At 38.3% G+C, this 26,169-nt stretch overlaps 1 protein-coding gene across 4 annotated transcripts; it reads right to left on the bottom strand.

The window, feature by feature from the left end:
- LOC105562108 (E3 ubiquitin-protein ligase UBR4) lies at nt 1-26,169 on the bottom strand. 4 transcript variants are annotated; one of them, XM_012012654.1, is made up of 43 exons: nt 26,034-26,169; nt 25,746-25,843; nt 24,752-25,203; nt 23,782-24,306; nt 23,172-23,335; nt 22,539-22,776; nt 22,340-22,457; nt 21,500-21,657; nt 20,622-20,790; nt 20,258-20,484; nt 20,014-20,137; nt 19,565-19,791; nt 18,926-19,135; nt 14,090-18,595; nt 13,854-14,011; nt 13,601-13,744; nt 13,470-13,517; nt 12,897-13,098; nt 12,632-12,821; nt 12,183-12,566; nt 11,650-12,104; nt 11,417-11,530; nt 11,079-11,291; nt 9,562-9,738; nt 9,306-9,480; nt 9,074-9,224; nt 8,534-8,762; nt 8,084-8,233; nt 7,696-7,998; nt 7,029-7,255; nt 5,147-6,914; nt 4,906-5,067; nt 4,173-4,797; nt 3,899-4,089; nt 3,638-3,814; nt 3,054-3,470; nt 2,583-2,978; nt 2,368-2,502; nt 1,939-2,280; nt 1,281-1,735; nt 803-1,127; nt 557-716; nt 1-393 (listed from the first exon to the last, which is right to left on the bottom strand). In XM_012012654.1, exons 1-43 carry the CDS (start codon nt 26,153-26,155, stop codon nt 329-331), a joined length of 15,876 nt encoding a protein of 5,291 aa, XP_011868044.1. In that variant the 5' UTR covers nt 26,156-26,169; the 3' UTR covers nt 1-328. The 4 variants fall into 4 exon arrangements, with proteins under 4 accessions (XP_011868044.1, XP_011868045.1, XP_011868047.1 ...); XM_012012655.1 differs by having other exon boundaries at nt 13,470-13,502; XM_012012657.1 differs by lacking the exon at nt 11,079-11,291.

The following is a 26,169-nucleotide window of genomic DNA, read 5'->3' as shown; positions in this document are numbered from 1 at the left end:
ATACTTAAACACTTTTATTTAGCCGCATTTTATTAAAGCATAAGTTTTTTTTCCATATACACATCGGTCTACAAGTAAAGATTTATAGCAGCGACGAAGAATAATTACTTTATAATAATCTATCTTTCATCACATATATAACGTATGTTTACCCTGAATAGTTCAGTATCGGGTATCACATTGAATCAATTTTTAATATAGAACACAAAAAATCCTCTCGATATAAAAGTCTTAAAAAGGATTATATCGATTGGGTGAGAAAACATAAAGGAAAACCAATTCGCCGATAATAATGCAGTAAGCTACACAATGAGAACTTCCAGTATCTTCAAGCAAGGCGTCGCAAGACGTCAGTAATATACGTAGAGGGATTTCTTATATCTTCTAATAAGCCTGCAAAGTGAAATATTTACATTTTAGTCGGATCGAACGAGAACAAATAATTGGAGGATCGAAAGAAGAATAAAGTTGACAGTTTACAAGAGATTCGTCTAAGGAGATTTATGAAAACAGTTGGAGTTTGTTAGCGAGCTTTACAATTTTCTACAAAACTTACCAACAATATCGCAAAACTCCTCGAATGATGTGCACGGTAATAATTCATCGCGATACGACGAGAGCACGCGTTCCGAGGCTTTTAGCATGGCTTCGTCATTGTGTCTGATGTATTCAGCCAGAACCGAAGGCCACTGGTCGTCGGATAAAACGTTTACTTTCTGTAAGCGTAGACAACATGATTTAGACAAATAGATGTAATTGCTGTATTGATGAACAGTTAAAAATGAACAAAGTCACTCCGAACCTTGAAGAAGTTTGCATAAATAGAATCCACTAGACCGAAGAAGATTAGGATGTTTTTGTAAATAGCGTAATCCTTGGCGCTCGGTTCCATAATGGTCTTTGTAGTGGCTGAAGGGGACACGTAACGTTGATGTGCGAGGACGAGTAATCGATTGAGGTGTGTAAGTCTGTGCGACTTCCAACGAGCCGGTGTAAGGAGAAGTAGTGAAAGTGTGCACTGATATAATGGACCCTCTGCTTCGTAACAACTATCAAGCCACGCCGAGCCTGACGGTACTTCCAAGTAAGTCATTAAAGCTTTATCCTCTCTAGTTGCCGATCGCGTTCTGTAAAAACAAACATGAACTTGTAATATAGACAGCACAACTTTTGCATTTTAGCCTCCTGTTTTTATCTTTATATTAACTTCAATTTTTAGTCGAGTTTTTATTCTCTTTCTTACATACGTAATTTTGAACATAGTATCAAAATATACTTACGTATTAACGACGTACAGTGCCATGTGTATTAAGTACGGCACTATGTGCATATTTGACTGGGGACCTCCACCACCGGTATCCTCATGGAAACTCTTCTCTTGAGCGAATCGCAGAAGAAGCAGTTTCAGATCGTGAACGGTCGATGAGTAAGATATATCACGGTGACTAGTGCATTCTTGCAGGTAGGTATTGTGCCTAGCTAGGCAACTAGCGAAGGCAGACTCCGGAACCTGCGGGCCCCACAACGGCAGCAGCCCGTTGCATTTCGTATTAGCGTTCTGCAACGCCGCGCTCTCCCACTCATCTCTGGCGCGCGCCAGACGCACCGCAGACATATGGCAGTCTACGTGGACCACATTGAAATGCGTGACGGTCGTGTAGCCCACGGTTTTTCGTTGCTTTGTCTCAAATTCTTCTACGTTGCAGCGCTTCGTGAATGTATAAACACCCAACACCTGTAGCAAAACAACAATGGAAACTGTGACGATTAAATGAAATAACGAAGAAAATATGCAGAAAAGTATTTGGCGCTTCTAATGACATAATGCTAATAACGTTCGCTAACAGAAATTAATTCCAAACTTCCTAAAACACAGCGCCGAATGTTTACATGTCCTTAAATTATGATATGTAGCAAAGAGAGTAGAAGATACATTACCATATTTGGTTTAAACTTGTATCCTTCGCGACAGATAACACAGATCAATCCAGTCTCATCGCCCAGGTCTTCCATCTGCTGGAGAATCGTTCCGCTGGCGGTGACCTGGCCCTTATCGTTCGTTTGCATACCAAGTGCGCCCAATTGTCTCTCACGCATCGCCATAGCTAAGCGTTTCTTCTCGCTACGCGTGTGCTGCCGGGCTTCTTCGATGAGTTCGGCTACTCGTTTATTGGTGCATAACGCTTCCAACAAATTCTCCGCTAGCGAGCCAACGTGTTCGTTCGAAGACACTTGTTCTAGCCGATGGATGATGCTAATCGTTACTTGCGAGACTGTCAACTACGGCAAAATAAAAGAACAACAAATTATTCCAACGCCATTTACCGGTGAAAGGATTATGAAGATAGAATATATCGTCTGTATTACCTGAGTCGGCTCGTGATCTGTAGCTAACCCCGTGAGGAATCGTAGGATATACTTCAGAGCTGGTTTAGATATGAATTCCTTCAGCTCGTCACTATCTGTGCGCAACAGCGTTGGTTTAACGCATGGTGCATGCACCTGCAACACAGGAAAATATTCATTAAATTCATATATAACATATTTTTTCAAGTCTTGTACTTATACCGATTTATACTCACGGTAATGTACTCAAAGGCATCTTTCACTATGCCCATGCTTATGATATAATCTTTCAGCGTATTACCAATGGCATTTCGTTCGATGCCTTGAGTGAGTATGCAAAACAGTTCTAGCTTTTGCTCGTCCTCAGGCGTATGCTCGAAATCGAACTTGTAAAAGTTTAATACGGGTTTGAAGTAATCACACAGGAGTGCCATTTTCTCTTTATTGCCGTAAGTCAACGCCGCCAAGACTCTCGCAAGGTGCGCGAGCACGCTAGCACTTTGCCTGACTGCCGTGGACTGCGTACACGACAAGAGCGCCTTGATATGTTCCGGACCACCGAGAGTGCGCGAAAATGCTTCGAATGCACTGAACGGTTGCGATGCCGCGTTCGTCAGTATCGTTTCCATAATCTAAAAATTACGTCAAGCGTTTACATCGCTACTCAAAGCGTCAAGTAAGAATATCTTCTTTGCCATTATACTCACGTCCAATAATTGTTCGGTAATTTTCGCTTGAGAATTTTCCGACTCTGTGGCGAGACAACGTTGGAGAACATCCAAAAACACAGTTACTGCTCCCAATTCGGGTTTGCTTAGAACCTCCTGGTTCTTCTTGACCTTCACACACAGTCTGAACAATTTCAATAGCACTTGAAGAAGAGGTCTCGCACGATTCACGTCGTGTATCGCCGCCAATCTGTCCAACATAACTTGAAGGCCGCCACAATCTGCTAATACATTAGCCATTTTATAAACTTCCTCATTGTTCACCTCCTGCTCGCTGTTGGCGTTCAAAGTTTCGACAAATTCTTCGGTTGCGTCTCCAAGCAGGCCGCGCATACGATATATTACGCGCATAGCATCGCATTCGCCACCTTCCAACACCCAAATCTTCTTGTAAACCTGAATAAGAAAAATAAATATTATATATTCGTGTTCTCGTGAAATATAATACAATTCTCTAAAATTGACTATTCATATAAAAAAGCAACAATAAATACGCAAATACTTTAAAATGGATTTTTCAATTTTACAAAAAATCATGAAATAAATGAAATCGTGACTCTTACCTCCTTAACGGGAAGATCCAGACTGATAATTTTGTTATTAACAAGAAGTTCCATTCCATTATCGTCCTCCAAAAGTGCAACTAACTCACAATCTTGACAAATCTTATTTTTCACATCTCTCATTAGTGGACCGAGGCCAGGTTCTAAGCTGCTATAAGGATTTCCCAACATTCTTCCCTACAAAATTATAAGAAAAAAAAATTTTAATATCTTCTTTTCTACAATAAAGATGTTATTTATAAACCAAACACGCGGGCTCACTTGCAAGAAATCTTCCTGTTGTGGATCCTTCTCAAGCGTCAAGAAAAATTCTCCGATATCATTTTCCTCCGGATAAATAATCGAACACAATCTTTCAAATATGAACACTGGAGTTCGAACATCTTGAGGATTCTGCTTTTGTATCGTTTCAACGCAAATTGCCATGAACGCCTTAGTTTCCTCTTCGGTGCCTGATACACAAGATAAACATTTCATTCTCGTGTCACACGAACAATAATTATCGAATGTACGTAAGAAACTCCAAAATGATTACCGGTAGTCATTTCTTCTAAAAGTTCCAACAGCTTCTCTTGCGTATCATCGATCAGTCTAGTGCGCTGAACAACGAGTCTTCTAAGTGAGAGATAGCCGTTTAGCACCGCACCGACTAGTCGGCCCTTATATTGCTGCTTGATATTCTCCTGTTCCAAGAAAGTCGCCAAAAGTTCCGTGAGCATCTTCAACGAATATCCCTGAGCCAGATCGCTAGTCAAAGTAGTCTCCTCTAGCCTGTGCAATTCCTCTATTTCTCGGGTCAAGAGTTCCGCTAATAAAGTCATTACACCGCGTATTGCCAGGAATTGCTTCCAAGGCGATTGTCTGATCAAGCTTTGGTATAACGTAAGAAACTCAGTGCTGCTCTCGCCGGCGGTACGTAACTCTTCCAAGTAACATGTCAATAAAACGAGGACCTCCTTTTTTCTCTCTATGCCTTGGCACAGACTCTCGATCATGTTACAAGCGACTTGCCGTGCCAGACGAGAACTGGGATTAAAAAGAACTTCCTTCAACCAGGCACCGTCTGACAGCCTCAGCGGTTGAACGCCTTGATGCCTCATACAACGCTGATGCCATCTGTGTCCATATTTCTCCATCAAGTACAACACACGAGTCTCCTCCTGAAACAAAGAGTCAAAGGGAAAACAATAAACCAAAATAATTCTAGCTTTCTATTCTTTCTTTTTTTTACTCAAATGTTAATTTACTCGTTTTACTTTGTAACCAACCTTTTTAAGAGGCTTAGCTGTAGAGGGTTCAGTTTTCTTGGCCGGTATGCGGCGAAGCCATTCGGAATACGAATGCTTGGGATCACCGCTGATCCATTTACCCACATCAATACTGACATCTTCCGGTGGTTGTACAGTTGCCAGAGACTCAATGGTTTTATCCTGAAAGCAAAATCATGTGAAAAATCTACATTATATGTACTTCACAATGAAAGAGAGCTGCGTTCCATTGAATGCTTACTTTATTTTTCTTCGACACCGGTTGATCGGGCTTGATGAGACCTTGCAGAATTTTTAGACATGGCAATATAATACTTTCCATCACGACGGGACTCTTCGACTCTTTACATGCCGTTAAAAATAGTTGCATTACGCATCGCAATTTCTGCTCCCAGCACGAGTCCTCTTTTTGCACGAGTGCCGCGAGAAGAGCCATTTCATGTCGTACAGCGACCGAGAGATTAGGGGTCGCGACTCGTCCGCGAAGTGTCAGCGTGATGCGATTAGTTAGTAGCGAGCAGATCTCTTTGGTCGACTGCGCGTTATCCCTCGTGACGAGGCACAGCAGTTGTCGCACGTCCTCTTGCATTTGTACCGTACCCTTTCGCAAATTGTGCTCCACGAGCTCCTGGATCAGTCCCTGCTTGCACAGAACATCTCTGGCCACACTTTTAGTGGCTAATGCGCGTAACAGTATCAAGCAGTGTTCTGTCGCGGCGGACGCGCATCCGTAACATCGCCCGACCGGTGAAACTATCGTCTCATCCTTCATGACGTCGTTTGCACTGGACGTACTGTAAGACAACTGCGAACTACCCTGGCCACGCTGATTTCTATCATATGCAACGAGCTCTCTGCGACAGGCTAGAACGCGTTGGATAATTTTGCTGAGCTCCTCGAAGGAGGTCTTGCACTCGCCACAGTATCTTTGAGCAAGTAGCTGAATCGCTCTGTTCACCTGGGTACTTCCAGACACCTGTATACCATCTTCTAATCCTCGATCCAAACGATGCTCAGATATCTTAACGAGGAGCATTTCCAACGTAGGTTTATTAGATATCAAAGTTTTATATACCCGATCTGCCTTCTCCAGTAGAGTGTTGATGGTTGCCACCGTTTTCTTCCGATCGTCGTCGTTCTCTATGGGGTCAACGGCACAACACGGTCTGCCGGTCAGGGTATAATCGAACTTGGCGTATTTGCAGAATCCGCAAGCGTGACACAAGAATGGATCTTTCTCGTCGTAATTAATCGCTCGGCACTTGTGGCATTGGAACACGTTTTCGCCGCAGTTCGCGCATATACCAGGATTCGCCGGCACACTGGCGGAACATCGCGGACACTGCAACGTCTCGGACGAGGCTTGAATGTTCTCGTAGAAATCGGCATACTCAATCATAAGATTGCAAGCTACTATCGGCAGCGGGAATTCCATTTTGACCTCCGTCTGCCCCTGTGCAAGCGTAATCTTCTTCGCCTTATGCCACATAGCCGGTTTATTCTTTAGTTCTACGACAGCCTGCACTGACCGATTGTTGTAGTAGACATTGATGGTTCGCACCATCTTCGTTCTCTTTAGATCGCCTATACGGAGAGTGATGCGACTGATGGTGTGGCTGCCGACTAGCTTCACGATCTGTGTCGTCGTTGTAAATTTGGAATCTACTTTAATCGACGACAGCTTGATCGTTGCCATCGGTACCTCGGGATTATTGCATACAAGACAAGGCTCACTCTCCAAGTAATAGCCGTCCAATTCGACGAACTGTGCCAAATTTACGTAAAGATTTGCGTTGGGATGTCGCGCGAGTAACTGATTCTGCGCGTGCAAAACGGCAACCGCCTGCTCCATGTACGTGTGCATCTTTTTCCCAGCATGTGGTGTTTTCAAACAGAAGTAACCAAGTAAATCGACAAACTGCGCCGCCTTTCTGCCATAAGCTGGGACCAGAGGCCACAAACGCCATAGAAGATCCAGCAAAACTTCTTGATCTGTCGGTCCGCAATTTCTAAAATTAAAGAAAAAAGTTTTATATTCCTTATTGCACATTATATTTTATATCTACTTCACTTCCAGTTTATTCAATGATTAAACTTTCGGAATAATAAAATTAATAACTCACTTGTAAATTGCTAGTATGAGAGAATGTGCTTGCAAACGAACGTTCGTATTGTTCGTTTCAAGGAGGAAAGTTTGTATAAACTTCATCAACAACGTGGGATGCACTTGCTTTTGAATTTGCTCGACTAGAGTCAAACACTGTGCTTCCTCGAATTTTGCTTCCGTGTCAGAATCTTCCGATTTTTCGCGTTCACGTCTCTCTTTCGTACCAGTTGTCGATTTCGATTCCTAATTTAAATGTGTGAATATTAACTTACATTAAAGAAAAGAAAGATACGTATAATAATTAAATAAATAACGATACTTGTATAATAATTAAAGGTGGTGATTTGCTTTGAAGGTTTCGACATTCGAAGCTTTTTTCGAAGATTTAAAGATTGAAGTTTTAAAGCTTCGAACAAACCAAATTATACAATTATTATTTTAAGTTTATAATAGTGTGATAGGTACACATTTATAAAATTAATACTTTTTATTCATACACAACATTATTTATATACTTTTAATAATCTTTAAACAAATTCACCATTTGCACTAATATATTTTTTGAAGATTTAAAGTTAACTTCCGAGCTTCGAATTCTATCGAAACTTAAAAAATAAATCAAAAGAGTAAAAGCTTCTAGTAATAATACGATCGCATGATGCAATATATTTCGTTACATTTACCTTCGATTTAGCGTCCTTCGTTTCTTTAGACTTATTATTTGAGCAAATAGCACATTGCAACAACTGAAGCACTGTAGGGCTCACACCTTCGTCCAAGAGTGTCGATATAGCGAAGAGATACGACAGAACCGTGTTCTGTTTTAAACAAAATCGTTGCCAGTTTCCTGTGCGACTGGTAGCAATTTCCACACAGCATTTGAGATGCTCGATCAATTCTACCAAAGAGTCGTATGGTAGATTGATGGAATGCGGACGAGCGTGCGGCGGATCGTAACCGCCGGTAGTGCAACACTGTTGTACGGACTAGCAACAAAAATTACATAATTCAAGTTTGGTTTGCTACATTACTTTTAATTATTAGTAAGATAGTATTATACGATAAAATTACCTGCACGTGAGATATGAGGGCGTGGAGATCCCGTAACTGTCTGTATTTCTCCTTATTGCCGCATATGAAGAGCAGCAATTTACGCACTTGTCGTCTGACAAACGGCGTTTGATACGACATCATGTACTCACAAAGATAGAAGTACCATGGCTGCACAAATGAAAAAGAAACAATTAATAAAAGTGTAAAGTTGGCATTTCATTTAAAAAAAGAAGCCTAAAAATTTTGTTTACACTTCATATTTTCAAATAATTTTTTCTACCTAAATCAATGGAACTATTTTTAAAACCCATTAGGAACTGTGAAACTATTAACACACGGATGCAAGCAAAACTGTTAATAAAACTTTCGATTTTTGAACATACGAGTATCGACTTTACAGTGGTACGATTAATTATCTATTTTTGCAAATAAGGGAAGAGCTGCCGTAAGAAAGTTATTGGCAGTTACCTGTTCGAATGCAGGTTGCACCACGGTACTTTCTGCATACTTGTGTACCTGATACGGTAACCGTAGTACCATTTCCGTTAATAATTGAGGATAAGGTTCAAACACATCACCAGCATGGCCCTTAACATATTGCCGCAGGAAGAATGGTGACATATCTGGAGGCGATGCCGTAAGATGTTCCTTGAGTAACTGGCCTCCGATCATAGTACCGGACTCCTCTGTATTGGTACTAATGAACAGAACATATTCGTGAAATTGAGATGGCGCCATGACTCCCCAAAACGATAAACTCGTAATCGACAAATCCTCTGTTGGATTTAGACCCTTGTACGTCTCGGTTTTATAAGATTTAGTTTTATAATTAAATATAAAACGGTAAATAAAGGAGCACAAAATAAATAGTCTTAAAAATCCATATTTTGATAAGATTAAGATTTGATATTAAGATCAATAGATATTCGTAATACATTGATGTTGTTACCATAAATTATATTATTGAAACTATTGTAAGACTATATGTAGAACCTAAAGTGAACTTACGTCTTCCAATAATCAAGTAGGGCCTGTAATAATGTTAGACAATAGTCGATAATGCCAGCTTTGCTCAGTATCGCAGCAGTAGTTTGTGATACAAAGTTCGGATTGTCCGAAGGAGTCTTCGCGGCATATTTCGAACGAGACATAAGAACGCCTAAAAAAATAATTCACCAATGGTAATATGTACAACATATTCATATAAAATTATAATTGAGCTACATAATTATTTACTTACTCAGTAAGCGCATGATAACCAAGTGAACTTCCCTCTTGTTGCTACGCTCGCATATGTTGCTTGTATCAGGCTTGTCCATCTCCAATTCTTTCACGAGCATTTGCAACAAACGTTCTACGCACGCTTTGTCTCTTTCGTCTTGACCATCAAGATCAGCAGTCAACATTAACACAACCTGGTCGAAAATAAAAGCTTTAAGACTGCCTTTTCACTTAGTTTTTCATGATGTACGACCAGCAATATTGTAAAACCGTACCTGCATAAATGGAATGGCAAGTACTCCTCGAACATTTATTAGATTAGGCACAAATTGTGTAAATCTATCCAACAGTGAAAGTCGTATAGCGTGTAGTTTCACAGTAATCTCGCCAGTTGTATCACTTTCCTGCTCAACGCCCTGTTCTTGCTCGGTACCTTCTTCTTGTTCAGTAGTCTAGTTATGGTGACGAATAATAATTCATAAATATAAAACATATTTTTATCACTCGTTTGATTAATTTCACATATCAGAATTTCTGAAATTCTATTATCAGCTTTCGACTGAACCAATAAAATAATATGCATTCAAATAATACATTCATAGATATATTGTATAAGAAAATGTACAAAGAAAATTTAGTATTAATACATGTGCAATATGATTACTTAGTCATAAGCCTTTGGATAAAATGAATAATATATCAAATTCCCAAATTAAATCATATAAATTTTGGAGTCTCAATGGAGTGCAATTTATTTTTAAGTAAAGCTTTTGTTATTGATTTCAAATAATTTTAGTTATTATAATTATCAGTCATTCAAAAGTGTTAAACTTTTTATAATGTTTTATATACAAAGCTAATATTAGACTACTCATAATTTTTATTCCATTCAGACTCCGACGATTAAAGGGATTCAACGAAGTCTTATAGCACGTTATTAAAATGTTTAATGAATCTATTTAATTGTGATTGATTGCATGACTTGATTTTTTTAATATTTCTGTGGCAGTGTGGGTTAAAGGCAACTTTTGAGAATGGAAGCCTAAATGCAAAACTTGAATTATTAATAATTTAAATTAAAATAAACATAATAAAAAAAATTTTCGTAAAGTTTCAATATAATATTGAAAAATGAACTTTAAACAATTTTAAGGTATGTATATCTTTTTGTACAGCACTGTAATGCACTAATAAATAAACTCAATCTAACTTTCTATAAGAAATATAAATGCAATGAAAATTTTGCACACATATATATGTATAATGCATTAATGATATATTTTGGCTTTGATGATTTAACTCTAAACAATAAGATCAATAGCTATAGTGTATAGTCACTCTCTACAAATCTTATGATTAATATATAAAACAAAGACAAGACAAAGACAATATAATAAAATCTTCAAGTCTTCACAAAACTCATGTGATGAAACTTTCGATAATCTAAAAACTTAAATATGCAAACAAAATTCGGCCAATTTAAACTATCAGATTGGAATTAGAGATTTCATAAAAATTTTACAAAACTTCTTTCTTGAGATTGTCAAAGGTTCATTAAAGGTGAATTATCAAAATTAACTAAATATCAATGCAAACTATGGCATATCAGTTTCAACAACAATGGTGAATGATATCAGATGAAACGAAAAGAGGAAGATATTATATTATAAAGAGAAATAAAAGATTTCTGTATGTAATAATATATTGATGTCGAAATGAGTTTATCATGCGCTATCGCTGTTTCTCCTGCTTTCAAGAATGTAAGTCTGCTAACAGAGTACACGGAACTTACAGTGAAAGTTGTGGGTACATCTAGAGTATTAGTTTCAGAGCGTGGCGCTTGATTGACTCCAATTCCAATCGGAGGCATAGCACTGTCGGGAGCATTGTCTCCGTACGCGGAGCTCCTGCCAGAAACATTATGCTCCCCTGTCATGCTGTCAACGGCGCTGCCTCCGCTATCGCTTCCACCGCTCTCGCTACCCTTGCTACCACCACTACCACCCTAACATAAAATGTGTCCTAAGCGTTACTACGATATGTGCAAATACTAAGACTCTGTTGATCCACGTCCGCATACTTTCGGCGAATAATAGCGCCAATGCATACGTATGCTAAGATGTAACTCACTTGCTCGGCGGGAGACGTTCGAAGGGTACTACCATCGGTGGCGGCGGTTGATCCCTCATCGTCGGAACCACCCGCGGAAGCGGTCGTGTCCGAATAATGTCCACCTTCTTGAGCCTGATTAGAAAATATCGAGTCCTTGATTATCAAATATGAAAAGTATGACTAAATACGACCAGAGAAAATCTGACCGGTACTTGTAAAAATCATTTATTCATTTTATGAAAACCGATTACCTGTGCGGCATTTGGCACTTGGACCAATCCCTGCACCGCCAAATTTTGCAAACTTTGCAACGTGGAGCCGCTTAGATTCTGGAGACTCTGTATACCCTGCAAATTAGGGAAGCCTTGCTGGAATCCTTGCCGCAGTGCTTGCAAATCAGCGGCTCCTTCGTGATCTTGTAAGCTAAGGGCTATCGCGAGTTCTACCATCGCTTCGTCGTCTGCGTCCGGCGGCATATCGAGTAACTGTGGGAAATTACCCGCGCCGAGCAACGCTTCTAACGGATGATTAACTATCCTCGCGGCGGCTGAATTTTGATTGCCTTCGGCGCCGAGCATGACTGCCACTCTGTCCACTGCCTCGACGGCTTCGATGTCAAACTGTTGTTCCACATCACGCTCTACCGTATCTTGAGACGCTTGTGATGGAACAGACGCGGATTTCTCCTCGGTTTCAGCAACTACGCCTACAAAAATATCGATGATAATAACAAAAACCAAATGATATAATTTGGTATGAAGATAAGACGTTTTCATTTTTATACCTGGAGTACTGCAGTTAGGCGGACTCGGTATATATACTCTTCTGCGTCTGTACCGAGGCCTGAGCACTCTGATTATCGCATGCTTGGCGCTAAAACTGATGGTAGTATCTGAAGACAGTAACAACTGCAGATACAGTTTGGCAGCTATCGCGGTATTATTTTCAATGTCGCATATCGTGAAAGCATGAATTATCTCCACGATTGCGTGAACCGTTCCCTCGGTATGCGTAAGTCCCGGCACGACTACTGGAGCAAGTGCCATATTCTTGGGATAAGCCATATGTAGAGACCACAGTATCTCCATTAATTGGATGACCAGATGTTGATTCACATCAGCCTTCGTGTTTGAACGAGCTTCTAAGCGATCTTTCTCGAAAACAGGAACTGGAGGAAACGAAGGATTTCACATGTTTGTTCATTCAACAACATCAATGATTTATAATACATACCGATACTTTCGTCAATTGACTTATTTGCATATTGTTCAGCAAATTTCGCGAGATTATGCGGACGAGAAACGGCAATAGCACGAACAATAAGTACAAGTCTGTAAAAGTTCTCCGCATCTATATCCGCGGGATCGTTAGCTTCCCTCATTGACTTCAAAGACTCGAGTACATGTGATAACAATGCATGGTCCTAAAACGCATGTCAAAAGAAGTAAGAACACATATGATTATTAAATTTATTAACGGCTAATTGATGATCGTATACCTTGTGAAGATGATAAGCCTGTTTGGTGTTGTGAAGAGCTGCTAACAAAGCTGTCGTGTGCATCTGCACCGATGGTGGAGTAGGTAATATTAACAACTGTGATGCGACATCGATGGCTGTAGCTCTCAGTGAGGTTTTGTTGTCATCGTGCGAGGATAAGATAAATGAAGATTCCAAAACTTCAAGAACGCTGGATATCATCCTGCAAGTTGTTAAAAAACTTAATATTATTTTCTATTTATTTGCACAATAGAGGTAGACATGTTACATATAGTTTACTAATTAATATAGCTATTTTTATGTGAATCGACTAATCAATATGTATACACGCATATACAATTGGTGATAAAAACAATACAAAAATAATTTAAAAATTTTTTAAATTAAACTCTTAATAAATTATTATTAAAATGTTTATTTCCGAATTTTGTCAATCAAAAAGAGTCAAATTTTTCTTTCGTACAAACGGCCGTTTCTTGTAAGTTGTTTATGCATTATTAATTGGTAACACCAATTGCCAAATCTATTCCTCTACTTCGCTTTTTCAATAATAAAATTATAATATATCCTTACCTCTCCATGTTAATCGAACTATCCTTTGCCGTTCTGATACAATATATGCTTGGATTAAAGAATACTTCCTTTATCAAATAATTAACTTAATTTATATATTTCATATATTAAAGAACATTCTATTAACGTACTTGTTGATTGAAGACAACGGTGCCGAAACGATAGTATTGTCGGCTTCATTATTGACTGTCGTCACTGGTGCGGACGTTGGTGGGCAAGATTGAATTTCTTCTATTTCTTCAGGCCATCCAAATGCATCCTTGGTTTTTCCATATCTTTATAAAAAAGAAAAAAAATCTAGTATAACTAACAGCAAGGTACATGTTTTCCGTACAAAATATTTTGTTTTCACTTAAAGAATATCCAGTAATATTGTAGTCGTACATTTTGATAGAATCAACCATAATAACACCCTCTTGATCTTGAGATGGTCCAAAAGTGATTGTCAACTTTTTATCAGCTTGAAGGCTCTCTTCCCTCGTTAAAGGTATGTCGAACCACCGGCTCCTAGTTAGCGTAGTCCGAATACTTCTACCAAATACCTATACGAACATAATAATTGTAAATTAGAATTAAAAACAGAAGTCTTTACATAGAGCAACAAATATATTTCAACTCACCTCAACGTACAGAGGTGCCTTTTGAATGTCCTGATTGCCAAAGAGTACTCTCACTCCTGTCATTACTAAAATCACGTCGTTATTCGTAACTTCCACGTTGAAGCCCATCGATTTCGTGGACACCACGTACATCCCGGTAGTGTTTAAACGATGCTTGATCTGCGCGACATTATAAATCTGCAGTAGATCGTTACCGCCGAACTCGACGTCGTTCATCACCTGACAATGTTCGAAAAAGTCAACGGGAAACGTGATGGATCCTGATGGTTTCCCCAATTTGTTAGCTTTCTTCTTCCGTGTCGGTTTGATGCCGGAAGTAGTGCTAATCGGTTGTACAGTGGATGACATCCAAAATCCAGTTTGCTCCATACCGGCCATATAAATCCTCAAGCTTCCGTCCTCGCACAATAGTATCAGAGTTGTGCGGTGCTCGGCGTTCGAGCTGGGATGTCGAATCGCGACCATGTCCATGATCTTTGCCTTCGCGGGCATAATTTTGATCTCCTGTATCATGATCGTGTCGGGTTTAATCATTAGTATCACTGGATTATTGCTGGTCTGCAAGATAGAGCAGACCAATCCAGGATGATTCGCCACCTCGCTCCACTGGCACAACGGTTGCGGCTGGTTGTTGTTGGATTTGTTGCCGTTTGTTTTGTTACTGGCAAGATTAATTTGAAATACCACTGTAATGTCAGAGTCCATGTGCTTCAGCGGCGCTATGAAGCTCTTGCCGCATACGTAACTGAAGAACAGTAACTGCAGAGCGTGAGAGTAGTAAATGGAGACACCTCCACCACCTACTTGACCAGTGTCTTTTATTTCTGGGTGGTAAACGTCTAGTGTGTTTGTCACATAGAAAGCGCCGTGCTTGGCTTGGCTCTCCTCGTCCATCACTTGACTGTAGATGTATCCGGCAGAAGACATGAGCAACATGTGGAATGTACCGTCTTCCGCGTGCATGAATGTACAATCTCTTATCTTACCCGTCGGCACGAGGAAATAATATTGTGGACTTAAAGCGTCTTTTCCTAGGTCGTAAATTTTAACAAAATCAGCGGTGACTAACGCCAACTGCGTCTGTGCGCCAGGAAGCCACAGCGCCTTAATGATGAAGTTCCCGCTTTCGAGCTGTGGGTGCAATACCAGATGATCAGACACCGTCCCAGAACTGTTGAACGTAAGCACGTGACAATCCTTGAAGCCGCAAACGGCCAAGAAGTCCTCGTTCCATTGATTTCCAGTGACCGAGAGGACGGTGAAAGGCACCGGTGCCGACGCGAGTCTTGTCAGAGTTAACTTTCTTTTAGAGGAATCGGCTTGTTTCAGCAGTGCGCTAAGCTGCAGCACTGTTATCTTGCCCTTCTCGTGCGAGACCGCCAAGTGCTGTCGCTTACCATGCGGAGACGACAGACAACACATGGCAACACGTCGTATCATATGAGCTGACAGTAACTGTCTAATCGTTTGACCCTGATCTCCCGAATAATTCATTCTAACGTTTTCAAACGCGCCCTCCTGGGATCCCAAGGTTGGTAACATAAGCTGATCCGTATGTTCAAACTTCTTGTCGAGCGTGTGTAAACGTTTAAGTGCTAACTGGGCACGTGCGTGACAACCGACCGGCGAATATCGTTGACACGACGAATCCACCGCGGGTACCAACACGCGCATCAGGTCCACCAATGAAGATACCAATCCACTCTTTGATAATTGGGAATATATCCAATCCTTAGACGATTCCAATTGCTTCGCTAAATACGCTTGTCTCTGGGTGTCGCGTCCGCTCCTCTCGTGCTTGTCGTACAAGTGCACAGGGCTCGAGGCTCTTCGACGCAAGCTACTCGTGAGTAGTAGATTGCTTTCCGTGGGTGCGCCAGCATTGTTGTACGGCATGTTACTGCCTACTTGATGTTCCGAACTCTGCGGGCTACGCTTCGTCAGCGCTTGGCACGATCCGTCGTCCTTGGCGCCGCAATCGCAGAAGAAATTTCCGTATTTGGCGTATGTGACATCGTGGCCACGATGACAGACTCGTGCACATACCGTGCAAACACCAACTCCATCGACCATGTTACACGTGTGACAATGGTACCAGTGCTGATTCATAAACTCCTTTTGCGTAATCGTGAAAGTGCACAGTTTGTTGCAGAGGCTGTCCTCGTCCGAATCTTCGGCCGCGCTGTCGTCGTCGTCATGCGGGATTTCATCCACCCAGTCGCTATCGTTCACATCGTTATTCGGCACAGCACCCTCCCACGGCGGGCTAATGGCTCGATCTTGGGATTGCGCCTGCTGGGGGCAAATCGCGCCCACTATGTCGGCTATATAGTTCAATATACAACAATCCGCTTCAATGTACGGCGATGGTTTGTCGAAAGACTGCGGATCCTTGTTCATTATCTGCTCCTTGCAAAGCTCGACCCATTCAATTGCAGCTTTGAATAGCAATGTGTATCCTTTTTCTAGTCCAGCGTCAGCTAGCGTAGACATAATATGCATTAAATGTACAAACCGATTGCCCTCGATGGTAGGAGATAGAATATGGTACGTTAGTGGTATAAGAACTTGAAGAATGGTTGTCGAGACGTTCGCACTGAAATTGCTTTTATCTTTCACTATGTAATTTGTAAGTGCCCGTAAGAAACGGCTGTTCTCATGAATCGTAAGCTGCTCGTCGTTACTGGTCGCAGGCTGGTTGCTAGAACCATCGGAAATTGCCCATTGAGCTTGTTCGTTATTAGACGCGTTATTTCTCTCATCTGGTTTCTGACTATCTTCCGATGTACCAGAAACAGTTACCAATGTATTTGCAGTGCCGGCTGTGGGCGTTGGTATATTCGTTGTGGAAATAGCCGCCGGTACGTTTGTTACTCCCAATATAACGTGTCTCAACCATGTTTGTAGTTTCTCATCTTCGACGTTAGCGAAACTAGCCACTGAATTGCAAAGACGATCGAGCGATCCGTCACCGGGTTTTTCAGTCGTTCTGAATAATGCGCTGAAAAACTGGAAAACGTATGTGCTAAACTGTGGCGAAGCTTGAGGTGACGTTATAGACAACAAGACGGATACAAGACTACGATTTGAGTCGGGAGCGAAGAACAAGTCTAAAGCTTTACATCCAAGAGGCTTTTCCAATAACCGCTCCCAATATTTTATGCACTGATCAAGGATATCCTCGTCAATAACAACTTTGATAGATCCATCCGTATTATCGGTATACTCAATTATCAGATTGTAGGTGTGATTTAGCACGAACAAATGTTCTCGCAAAAGCCGCGCCTCGTTGTCATTATCCTGTCCTAATAATTTAGTCAGAGTGTTAGTAGCCATCTCTCGTAGGTAGTCGGTACGAGCATCCATTGATAATGAAATGAGAATGTCCACGGCTTGAGAATGTATATCGGATTGTGGTTCCGGGGCTGTGGCAGAAGTAATATATTCCATCATGAACGAGACCAAGCAGTACAGTAAATTCTTCAATGACGGATTGATAGAGAACGTTGGATGTTCAGACAGGGAACTGACGTGATAATTCACTGTAGTAAAAATATAGCTCTCCGCTGGTATTATATCGTTTGCGTACGTATTCCAAGGTACAGGTGCAAACGCAATACTCTTCCACTTGTCCAACGCAGATTTGACGCAAATCGGCAAAAATGAAACTAGTGACGATTCCGTTTCCCAATTTGCACCTGCCATTGATAAAATGTTATCTAGGATCAAATAGTCCCGCATACCATATTTCCTATGTTCCTCGACAGATTCGAACGTATGGTACAATATATTAGATCGGCATGACAACAGAATGGCATCTGTCAATGATAAAATATGCGGTAGGATCTCAATTATCATTTTAGTCCTGTTTGAAGGCGTAGAATCCGCATTCTGCGTACTCTTGGAAGTTTCAATATTCTCAGTAGGATTTTTTGATATACTCTCATCCATAAGAACTTGCAGCTTTCCCACAACTGCAGCCAGTATACATAACGAACCGAGTTTGGGCAATGATGCTTTCGGCATTATTTTGTCAGTAGCATTATACTCGGGTTTGAGCGAAATGATACAATTCTTTGCAAGGGTAACGTCATATTTAAGTGAATTTACAGTTGACGACACTGTTTTTAACAAATTTTCCGCATATTGTGTATACATTCCTTGCTTCACTAAACAGTCTTTCATCCAGCCGGTAAAAGTTTTATATGCAGCTCTCGGTCCCCATATCAACGAATGAAGTAGCATAGGTCCGGCTAGTATCTCCTCACCAAGAGCAAGTTTATTCATGTAAGGAGTTGACGGAGGTAACATTAATAATAATTCCCAGCATATAGAGAAGCAATACTGAATTGCGCATAGCCCAGTAAATGTAATTTTTTCTTTGTTATCAGCATTGCCTTTTCTATGCATATCAGTTTGATTGAGTACGTTCAAGATATCAATCAATGCATCTACCAACAAAGGATATTTCATCTTATCTGGAGTGCCCAAAATAAAGTTACAAGCCTGTAAAGCATAATAAATACATTTGAAGCAAAATAAATATATTTCACATTATATAAAATTTTGTAAGACTACTTAAATAAAATATTCAATCTTAATTCGATGCATATAGACAACATATATGTATATATATCACGAAAGTTAAACACTTAGTAAAAAATGTTGCTATATAAATTTTGTTAGTGTAAAATTTTTATTATCATAAAAATTATTAAAAGTAACGTGTGAAAATTTTGTTGTAAATTAAAATAAATATTGCTCAATATCACTTCAATAAAAATTATTTCTACAACATGTTTTTTTTCTATGAACCAATCCATATATGAAACATACCAATCCATCCAACTTTGGTGCATCCTGGTTATTAAAATCTGTTCTTGATAAATTATAAAAACGTGGTTTCATTGAGAATTCATCCTGTGAACCATATTTGCGATAATTATCTTCTATTTCCACCCAAGGTGTGAACGCCCTGGTAGTCTGTTTATTTCCTTCTTTTGAATCACATACTAAGCTTGTCGCAGAAAACAGGTTCCATTGTACCTGTATAAAAAAAAAGAAGAAAAAGAGGAATAATTATTACTTTGCAAAGAGTTAAATTAATGAATTATAATTAATGTAAGAAATGTACAAGAATTTTACTACCACTCAGGCGACTCTTTTGCACTGGTGGCCCTGTTATCTTGCCATCTCAATCGCAATGAGATAATAATTTTATGTTGCATTTGATAAATTTGTCAGTACAATCAAATATTGCAGATAGCAAATTATTAAATAAATTACAATAAGTTAAAATATTTAATATTTTAATATTAATAATGTATAATATTAAAATATTAAGTATTTTAACTTTTTAAACATTTTTTAAATAATTTACATTGCAATGTAATGACAATCTATATCTGTATCAAATGCAATTTGTAAAATTAATACAAATAATGGAATAAAAATGTATAAATATATAAATCTTACCTGTTCAAGTAATACTGGATGCGCATCATACAGATGTTTCATCATATATTCAAGTAATAATAGTAGTCGAGATAAGTGCAACAATTGTGAATCTTTCATTGGCGTTTTGACTGCTTCGCTACAACGCACTGCACCACTTCCAGTTACAAGTAACACAGATTTCTTTTGCATTAAATTCAGAGAATGAAATAGAAAGAGGACCAACTGGGCATGTTCAACGTTTAAATCTGCAAACATATTAATAATTAATGGTCTTACAATAAATAATAAAATATTTAAAACGGTATATATTTAAAATTTTAGTTACATTAATAATTATGTCGAAAAAACAAATACATAAATAAGCACAAAACTGAATCAATTAAAGCAGTAAAGAGAAATATATATTACAGTTTTAAAATGTATATACATATATATTAAATAATTGAGATATAAATTTACTATTTTACCTTCATTTTCAGCTTCATACGTTGTTTGAGGATTACACACATTCTCAACCATAGTTGTCACTAGTCGATGCCATATACTTATACAAGCAGCTTCTCGTTCTAATTGCGGTTTCAGCAACAATACCTAATTATGAAATATTTTTCAAATATAATATACACTAAATGATAATTCATCAAGATTTGGTATTAATTATCCTAAAAAAATTTAATACAAATGCATCATTATTAACTAATCGTAACGCACCTGTGCCAGTACACTGAGAGTTCGTGGATACACTTGAAGAGGCCACGTGGTAGAGCTACTACTTTCTGTAGACCAAGGACTCACTCCCAAATGTTGAAGCAAGGTATTTTGTAAAGATTCGCTTAGTGTATTCCATGCGAGTAAATTATGTGTGTAACGACTTAAAGCTTGAGAAAATTCTGAATACATAGCACCCAATGTAGCACCGTAAAATGCAGAAATAGTGCCTAAAAAAAGTGCAACTTCGTATTATAATATTACGCTTTTAATGCAAAACGTAAGAAGTATAAAATGTAACATAAAATTTGAGAGCAAAGGTTGAAACTTAAAAGATACCAAAAATATAGTAACTATGTATATTAACCTGTTTCTGTTCTAGCTGTTTCATGATCTAGATCTCTTATGATTGCCGCCAGTATTACCATTTGTTGTTCAACTAAGCCATTAACCACGTATTCACGAACGTATGTACTTCTACTACCAATTAAGTGCTTATTCATAAATTGAAATATTTTTGTTGCAAGTGAAATGTACTGTAAAAAAAAAAAAAATTTATAATTAACTTATTTGCTACAATTTACAATAATTATAAACATTAATATGTAACATATAAAATACACACAAACATACAAATAATGTACATAGGAGATTCAAATCAGGCCTTTTAATTGCAAAACAACAGAACACATTTAAGAATCCCACCTCTATTTGTCGATGTAATCTGCTCTAACATATACTTATATACTTATCCCAGCGTTTCACTAGTGCTTGAATACCATGAGAATAAACAAATTTCTCAGTATGTCGAAGCTATAATCGGAATGCCTGCTTCACGTAACTGCTGAAACACTAGGAACTCCTTTAATGGCTCAAACAGGAAATTACTTGGAGTGAGATCAAGACTGTAAGGGAAATGTAATAAAAATTTTCAGCAAAGTTCCTACGATATACAAGTAATGCAGTGAACAGTGTAAGGTCCTATCATAGCTCCGACATACGAAGAAATATTCTTACACTGATAGTATCCAAGCACTGGTGAAACACTGAGATAAGTACATTAGTATAGCAAGAGATTACATCGAGAAATAAATGTAGTTTCCACTCTCATGAGTGTTCTGTTATTTTGCACGTTCAAGTCGCAGTTTGACTTGAACCCCCCACGTATTAATATCAAATATTTATATTGTTTATACAAAGATAACAAGATATAATTGTAGAAAATAATTATAACTAGAAACATACACCATGGGGCTCTCGATTATCAGGAACAATGGTGGTAACGGTAGTACGTTCAGCACTAGCTTCGTTATTAGTTTCTTTATTAGTGTTTGTTGAAGTTTCGTCTGATGGAGCAATTGTTTCCTCAAACCATAATCCCAAAATAGGTTCGCTGTCCTCCTCTGCCGACATAATAGTTTGTTCTATACATATAGTGAATATATATCATATTAATAAAATTACCAATATATATATATTGTAAGCATTTTGAAGCTGCATACAAATATACATATATATTGTGTTTAATACATGTTGTACATCTACGCAACTATTTCAAAATTAATTTGCACACATTAATTATAGCATGTATTAATAATTAGGGAAAAGTAACATAATTTTCTACGTACATTCTATGATATAAAACTATAAAGTCTTTAAATTCTCTAAAATCTATAAATAAAAACATTAAACAGCATCTATGTTTTGAGCATTCCGGCTACGGACAGCAAAAGAAAATTACAAAAGAAAATAAAGATTATGTTAATTTGTGGCACTGTAAACTTGGATGGCTTTAGCGCATATTATATAACCATAAAAAATGGAAACATGGCAACAGAGGAATTCAAAATTTAAAGTAAAGGATAAACAAAAGGTAAATTTGCACGGTATAAACAAATATCGAAAAAATTAAAACCATCCAAGTTTATAGTAGACATATATAATTGTTGTGCATTATATAAATTCTAAATATATCTTTCTTTTAAATTTCTAGAATTTTAGGCAAGTACTTTACTATTAAATAGTAAAACAAAGCGCATATAAATATTGTATTATATATCGTGTTAAATGCATTTGCAATCTCACCTTCATCGGTGGAGTTCTCTGAGCAACTTAGAAGATCTTCATAGTATGTAGTAGAATCCGACTGACTCAAGGCATCTCCTTCTAAAGGATGTTTTTGTACTCTTTTCAATGTACATGCCTATGGTAAGTAAAATATACATCAATAATAAAATACCAATGTTATAATATCAATGCAAATGCATATAAAATAATGCAATACCTTTCTGTAACTAATAGTAGCCAAATAAAATAGCAGATGGTTCAATGGCACTGCTTGTAGGAACGTTACTGCTCTTTGCAATGCTGTAGCAGTAGACAGAATATCCAGCGGCGCTGGTTCAGGAACTGCCACAGCCACGTCAGAATTAGCTTCGATAGACACATCTTCCAAAAGGGCGCTCATTAAATTTAACGCATGTGATGCTAACGCCACTGATAATACGCCAAATCCTTGTTGTCTAATAATATAGAAATGTGTTAATTATAAAAATAATACGTACAGCTGGCCGTTAAAATTATAACATCAAGAAACATGGCAGTGTTTCGCGAAAAGTGTAAGTGCAGTTGAAAAAAAAACGCGTTAGCATTATAACGAAACTTACAGAATGAATAAAACATAATAGAATATAAAAATAATCACAAGCATATATTCAAATAATCATAATCTAATCGTGTACGTCATGTACTATAAATAATCTATTGTATAAATATCACGTGATATCTCATGTCTTTCTTGGTGTTGCAATTTTAATGGCCAGCACTATACAGAAGAAAACATAAAATGTAATTTCGGATGGTTTCTACAATTGAACCTCCAAAGTGATATTATATATATAAAATGTATAATAATTACACTTTCAAAAGATTTATACGTCCACTTCCATCACGAGCTTTACTTGGCGATTTTCCCTTTTCCTCCTTTCCTTTATCTGCAGCACTAAAACTGCTGACGGTTAATTGCGCTTGCAGTCCAGCCACTAGGAGCCATACGCCAATAAGTAAGTGATTTTGCAGAATCTATATAGATAAAAAAGATATAATTATATAGCTACCTATATAAAAAATAAGCTTAATATATTCATAATATATTTCTAAACGTATTCATAAATATATTCAATTAAAATTCTAAAATAATGAATTAGAGTAAATACTCAAGTCCGGTTTTTCCAGCATCGCTTAACTGTCCCTTTACAGACGAAAACTGAGATAAAGATTAAAGTGACGTTGGAAAAACCAGGCATAATAATTTTATTCGTTAATTTTCTCAGTAACAAAATTCCTAAATAGCCTCAAACTTTGACAGAATTTTTTTATGCTAAAATCTACAGCATCAATTTGGATTCAAAGAATTTCCATCACTCTAGTTGAGTCGTAACGACTCGACATCCTTAAAATTATAATATTATAAAGTAGACAACATATAATTTTTGCAAAGAGAAAGAAATCTTGTAAAAATTACTCACATGTCCTCCTGCACGCGTGCTATTTTTAATAACGTTTGACACTTGGCCAAATATCTCTAGACTCTTCTCAACAACCGTAATTGCTAAAGTATCGTACTCCTCGTCAGTCGTTTTTACATTCTGATTGGCTTGACTATTTGCTGCAGTATTTGTACTACACTTAGGTGACACTGCGTTTGTTATACCAACTATGCTGGATGCAGTGGCATTCGCGATGGAACAATATAGACAAGACATAGTCAGCAGTGACAACTTTTCCAATTTCTGTGGTGTCAATGGTTCAAGTATCGGCAGAGATATTACATTATGTACAATATTTATGTCACTAACGATGGAGTGTAAATTGTGCCTTATTGTATGGGCTTCTGAGGCATTCGCTGGTAAGCTGAATCCCTTCTTAGATAAATAAACTTGATACTTTTTGGTATAACGTGACAAGTGCATGAGATTTAAACACATATCCAACAAAGTGTCACCTGCTCCCATGTTCTGCAATGTGCTTATATTGTTTGCAATAAACATCATCTGCAATATAATAAATTAGAACTCTTTTAGTATTAAATTTATTCATTTCACTATATCAAATAACATAATACTACAATTGTAATATTACAATTATGATCATTATGATTATTACACACGCACGATAAGATAATAAAAAGTACAACACGAAGAATAGTGAAGGCTCCAAGAAAAATTATAAGTGGTAAGGAGAGAGTGTGCCAATGCGAGTCAAAAGAAAGAACAAAACTCTGCTCTCACGATTTAAACGTTAAAAAATCGTCTTTTAAATGTAAAAAAAACCGTTTAAATCTTGAGAGCCAAGTTCTGTTCTCTTTCTGGCTCGCATTGGCATTCTCCCCTTGCCACTTATAATAAAAAATATAATTTATCAAGAGCAATACAGTTATGAAGCAAGGGAAATATATCCTGCTCGAGCACAAAAAGATTTATATTTATTGGTACAAACCTTGGTGTCAGAATGCGCCTCGCTTGCAGCGGCATTACTATTTTTGTTCGTGCTATCCATAGAACTTTCATTAGAGAAAATCGAAGATGACGAAAAGTCTTGCAGCGGCATTGTCAACTGTTCAAGAATACTGGTGGACAAGTCGCAACGAGATCGCATGGTCTCCTTTATAGTCGGCTGAGGAGACTCCTTTTCCTTTCCGCCTGACAAAACCGTCACGTAAGTCGGTACCTTGGAACTTTTTATGACGGAAACAAGAGCAATTTCTTCCGCAGATGTAAGTAAAGATTGTCCTGTGCATAGCGCACGTATCGGGAGTAGCAATTGCTTCGTAGTCAAAACTGTCGATGCGGTATCTCCAGATTGCGCTTGTTGTTGCGGCAACTTGTCCACGAGATAAGTAAGCAGCACCTTGCATGCTTGGCAAACTATAGGTATTTGACTTTTGGCAACTGAAAAGGATGTTTTGTAAGACTCGACATGTATTTATAACCTAGCATATGTAAACAAGTCTGTATATTAGAAAACTCTCAAGCACTTCGAATTGTTCCTCCAGGATTGTCTTAGGAGACACGTAAGGCAAAGTGGAAAGAAAGGTCAGGAAAATAAAGTACTCCAAGATCTTTTATCTAAAATACTTGGGTGAATCATCGAAAGCATATAAGAATATTGTATCTTAAATAATGTAAATGTTTCTTATCTAAGAACACTAAGTGTGAGTTATCCAAATGTTTCGCCGAAAAATAATCTATTTACCAGCTAAATATCTAAAATATCCTAAGTACCTAAGAATATTTTACGCAAGTCAGACGAATACTTCACAAATACCGAAACATACTTTATATTCCCTTCTCTCTTTACACGTCTCTCCTGACAACCCCAAAATAACGGGGAGCACTTGAAAATTTTAAATAAACATGTATACACGTATACACGTTTAAAAACGGTTTATTTTTGTATAGTCATCCGCACGCGGATGCGCGCTGTTACTTACACGTATTTGCGCAACCGCTAATACAATCCGCCGACAAGGCAGCAACCGCCGTGTAAAAAGTATCGTATTGATCCTCGTGCGAGACAAATTTGTTTTCGCTGTAAGACAACAGAAGAAAAAGAGGGTGGGTGTTAGCTGCCGAATAATGGAATAAAAGATCGAGCGAGCTCGGATCCGCGGTGACAGGCGGACTTCCATTTCTGTTCCGCCAAGGAACGTGCTTTTTTTTTTTACGTCGCGAAGAACGCGGCTTAGCACGGCTGTCGGACCGCGACGGATCGCACCTACCTTTTAACGATGCTCTTTACGAGGTCGATAACGTCATTTTTATTAAACGAGCGCGGTGATGCTCCCAATATCGGCTTCATTACCGAGGGCCACTCATCGTGACCACCACTCTTCGCCGCCATTTTCGATACTGAAC

Source organism: Vollenhovia emeryi, unplaced genomic scaffold (assembly GCF_000949405.1).
Source record: "Vollenhovia emeryi isolate VEMERY1.0 unplaced genomic scaffold, V.emery_V1.0 DF939195.1, whole genome shotgun sequence".
NCBI lineage: Eukaryota > Metazoa > Arthropoda > Insecta > Hymenoptera > Formicidae > Vollenhovia > Vollenhovia emeryi.
The sequence above is the reverse complement of the archived record's forward strand: the minus strand, read 5'-3'. Positions and strand labels throughout refer to the sequence as shown.

Excerpts from the sequence above, each read along its gene's own strand:
- LOC105562108 (XM_012012654.1), bottom strand. The coding sequence starts at position 26,155 with ATGGCGGCGAAGAGTGGTGGTCACGATGAGTGGCCCTCGGTAATGAAG. Across the intron at positions 24,307-24,751 it reads AGGCGCATTCTGACACCAAG|ATGATGTTTATTGCAAACAA; the intron begins GTTTGTACCAAT and ends ATTATATTGCAG. Across the intron at positions 7,999-8,083 it reads CCCTCATATCTCACGTGCAG|TCCGTACAACAGTGTTGCAC; the intron begins GTAATTTTATCG and ends TTTTGTTGCTAG.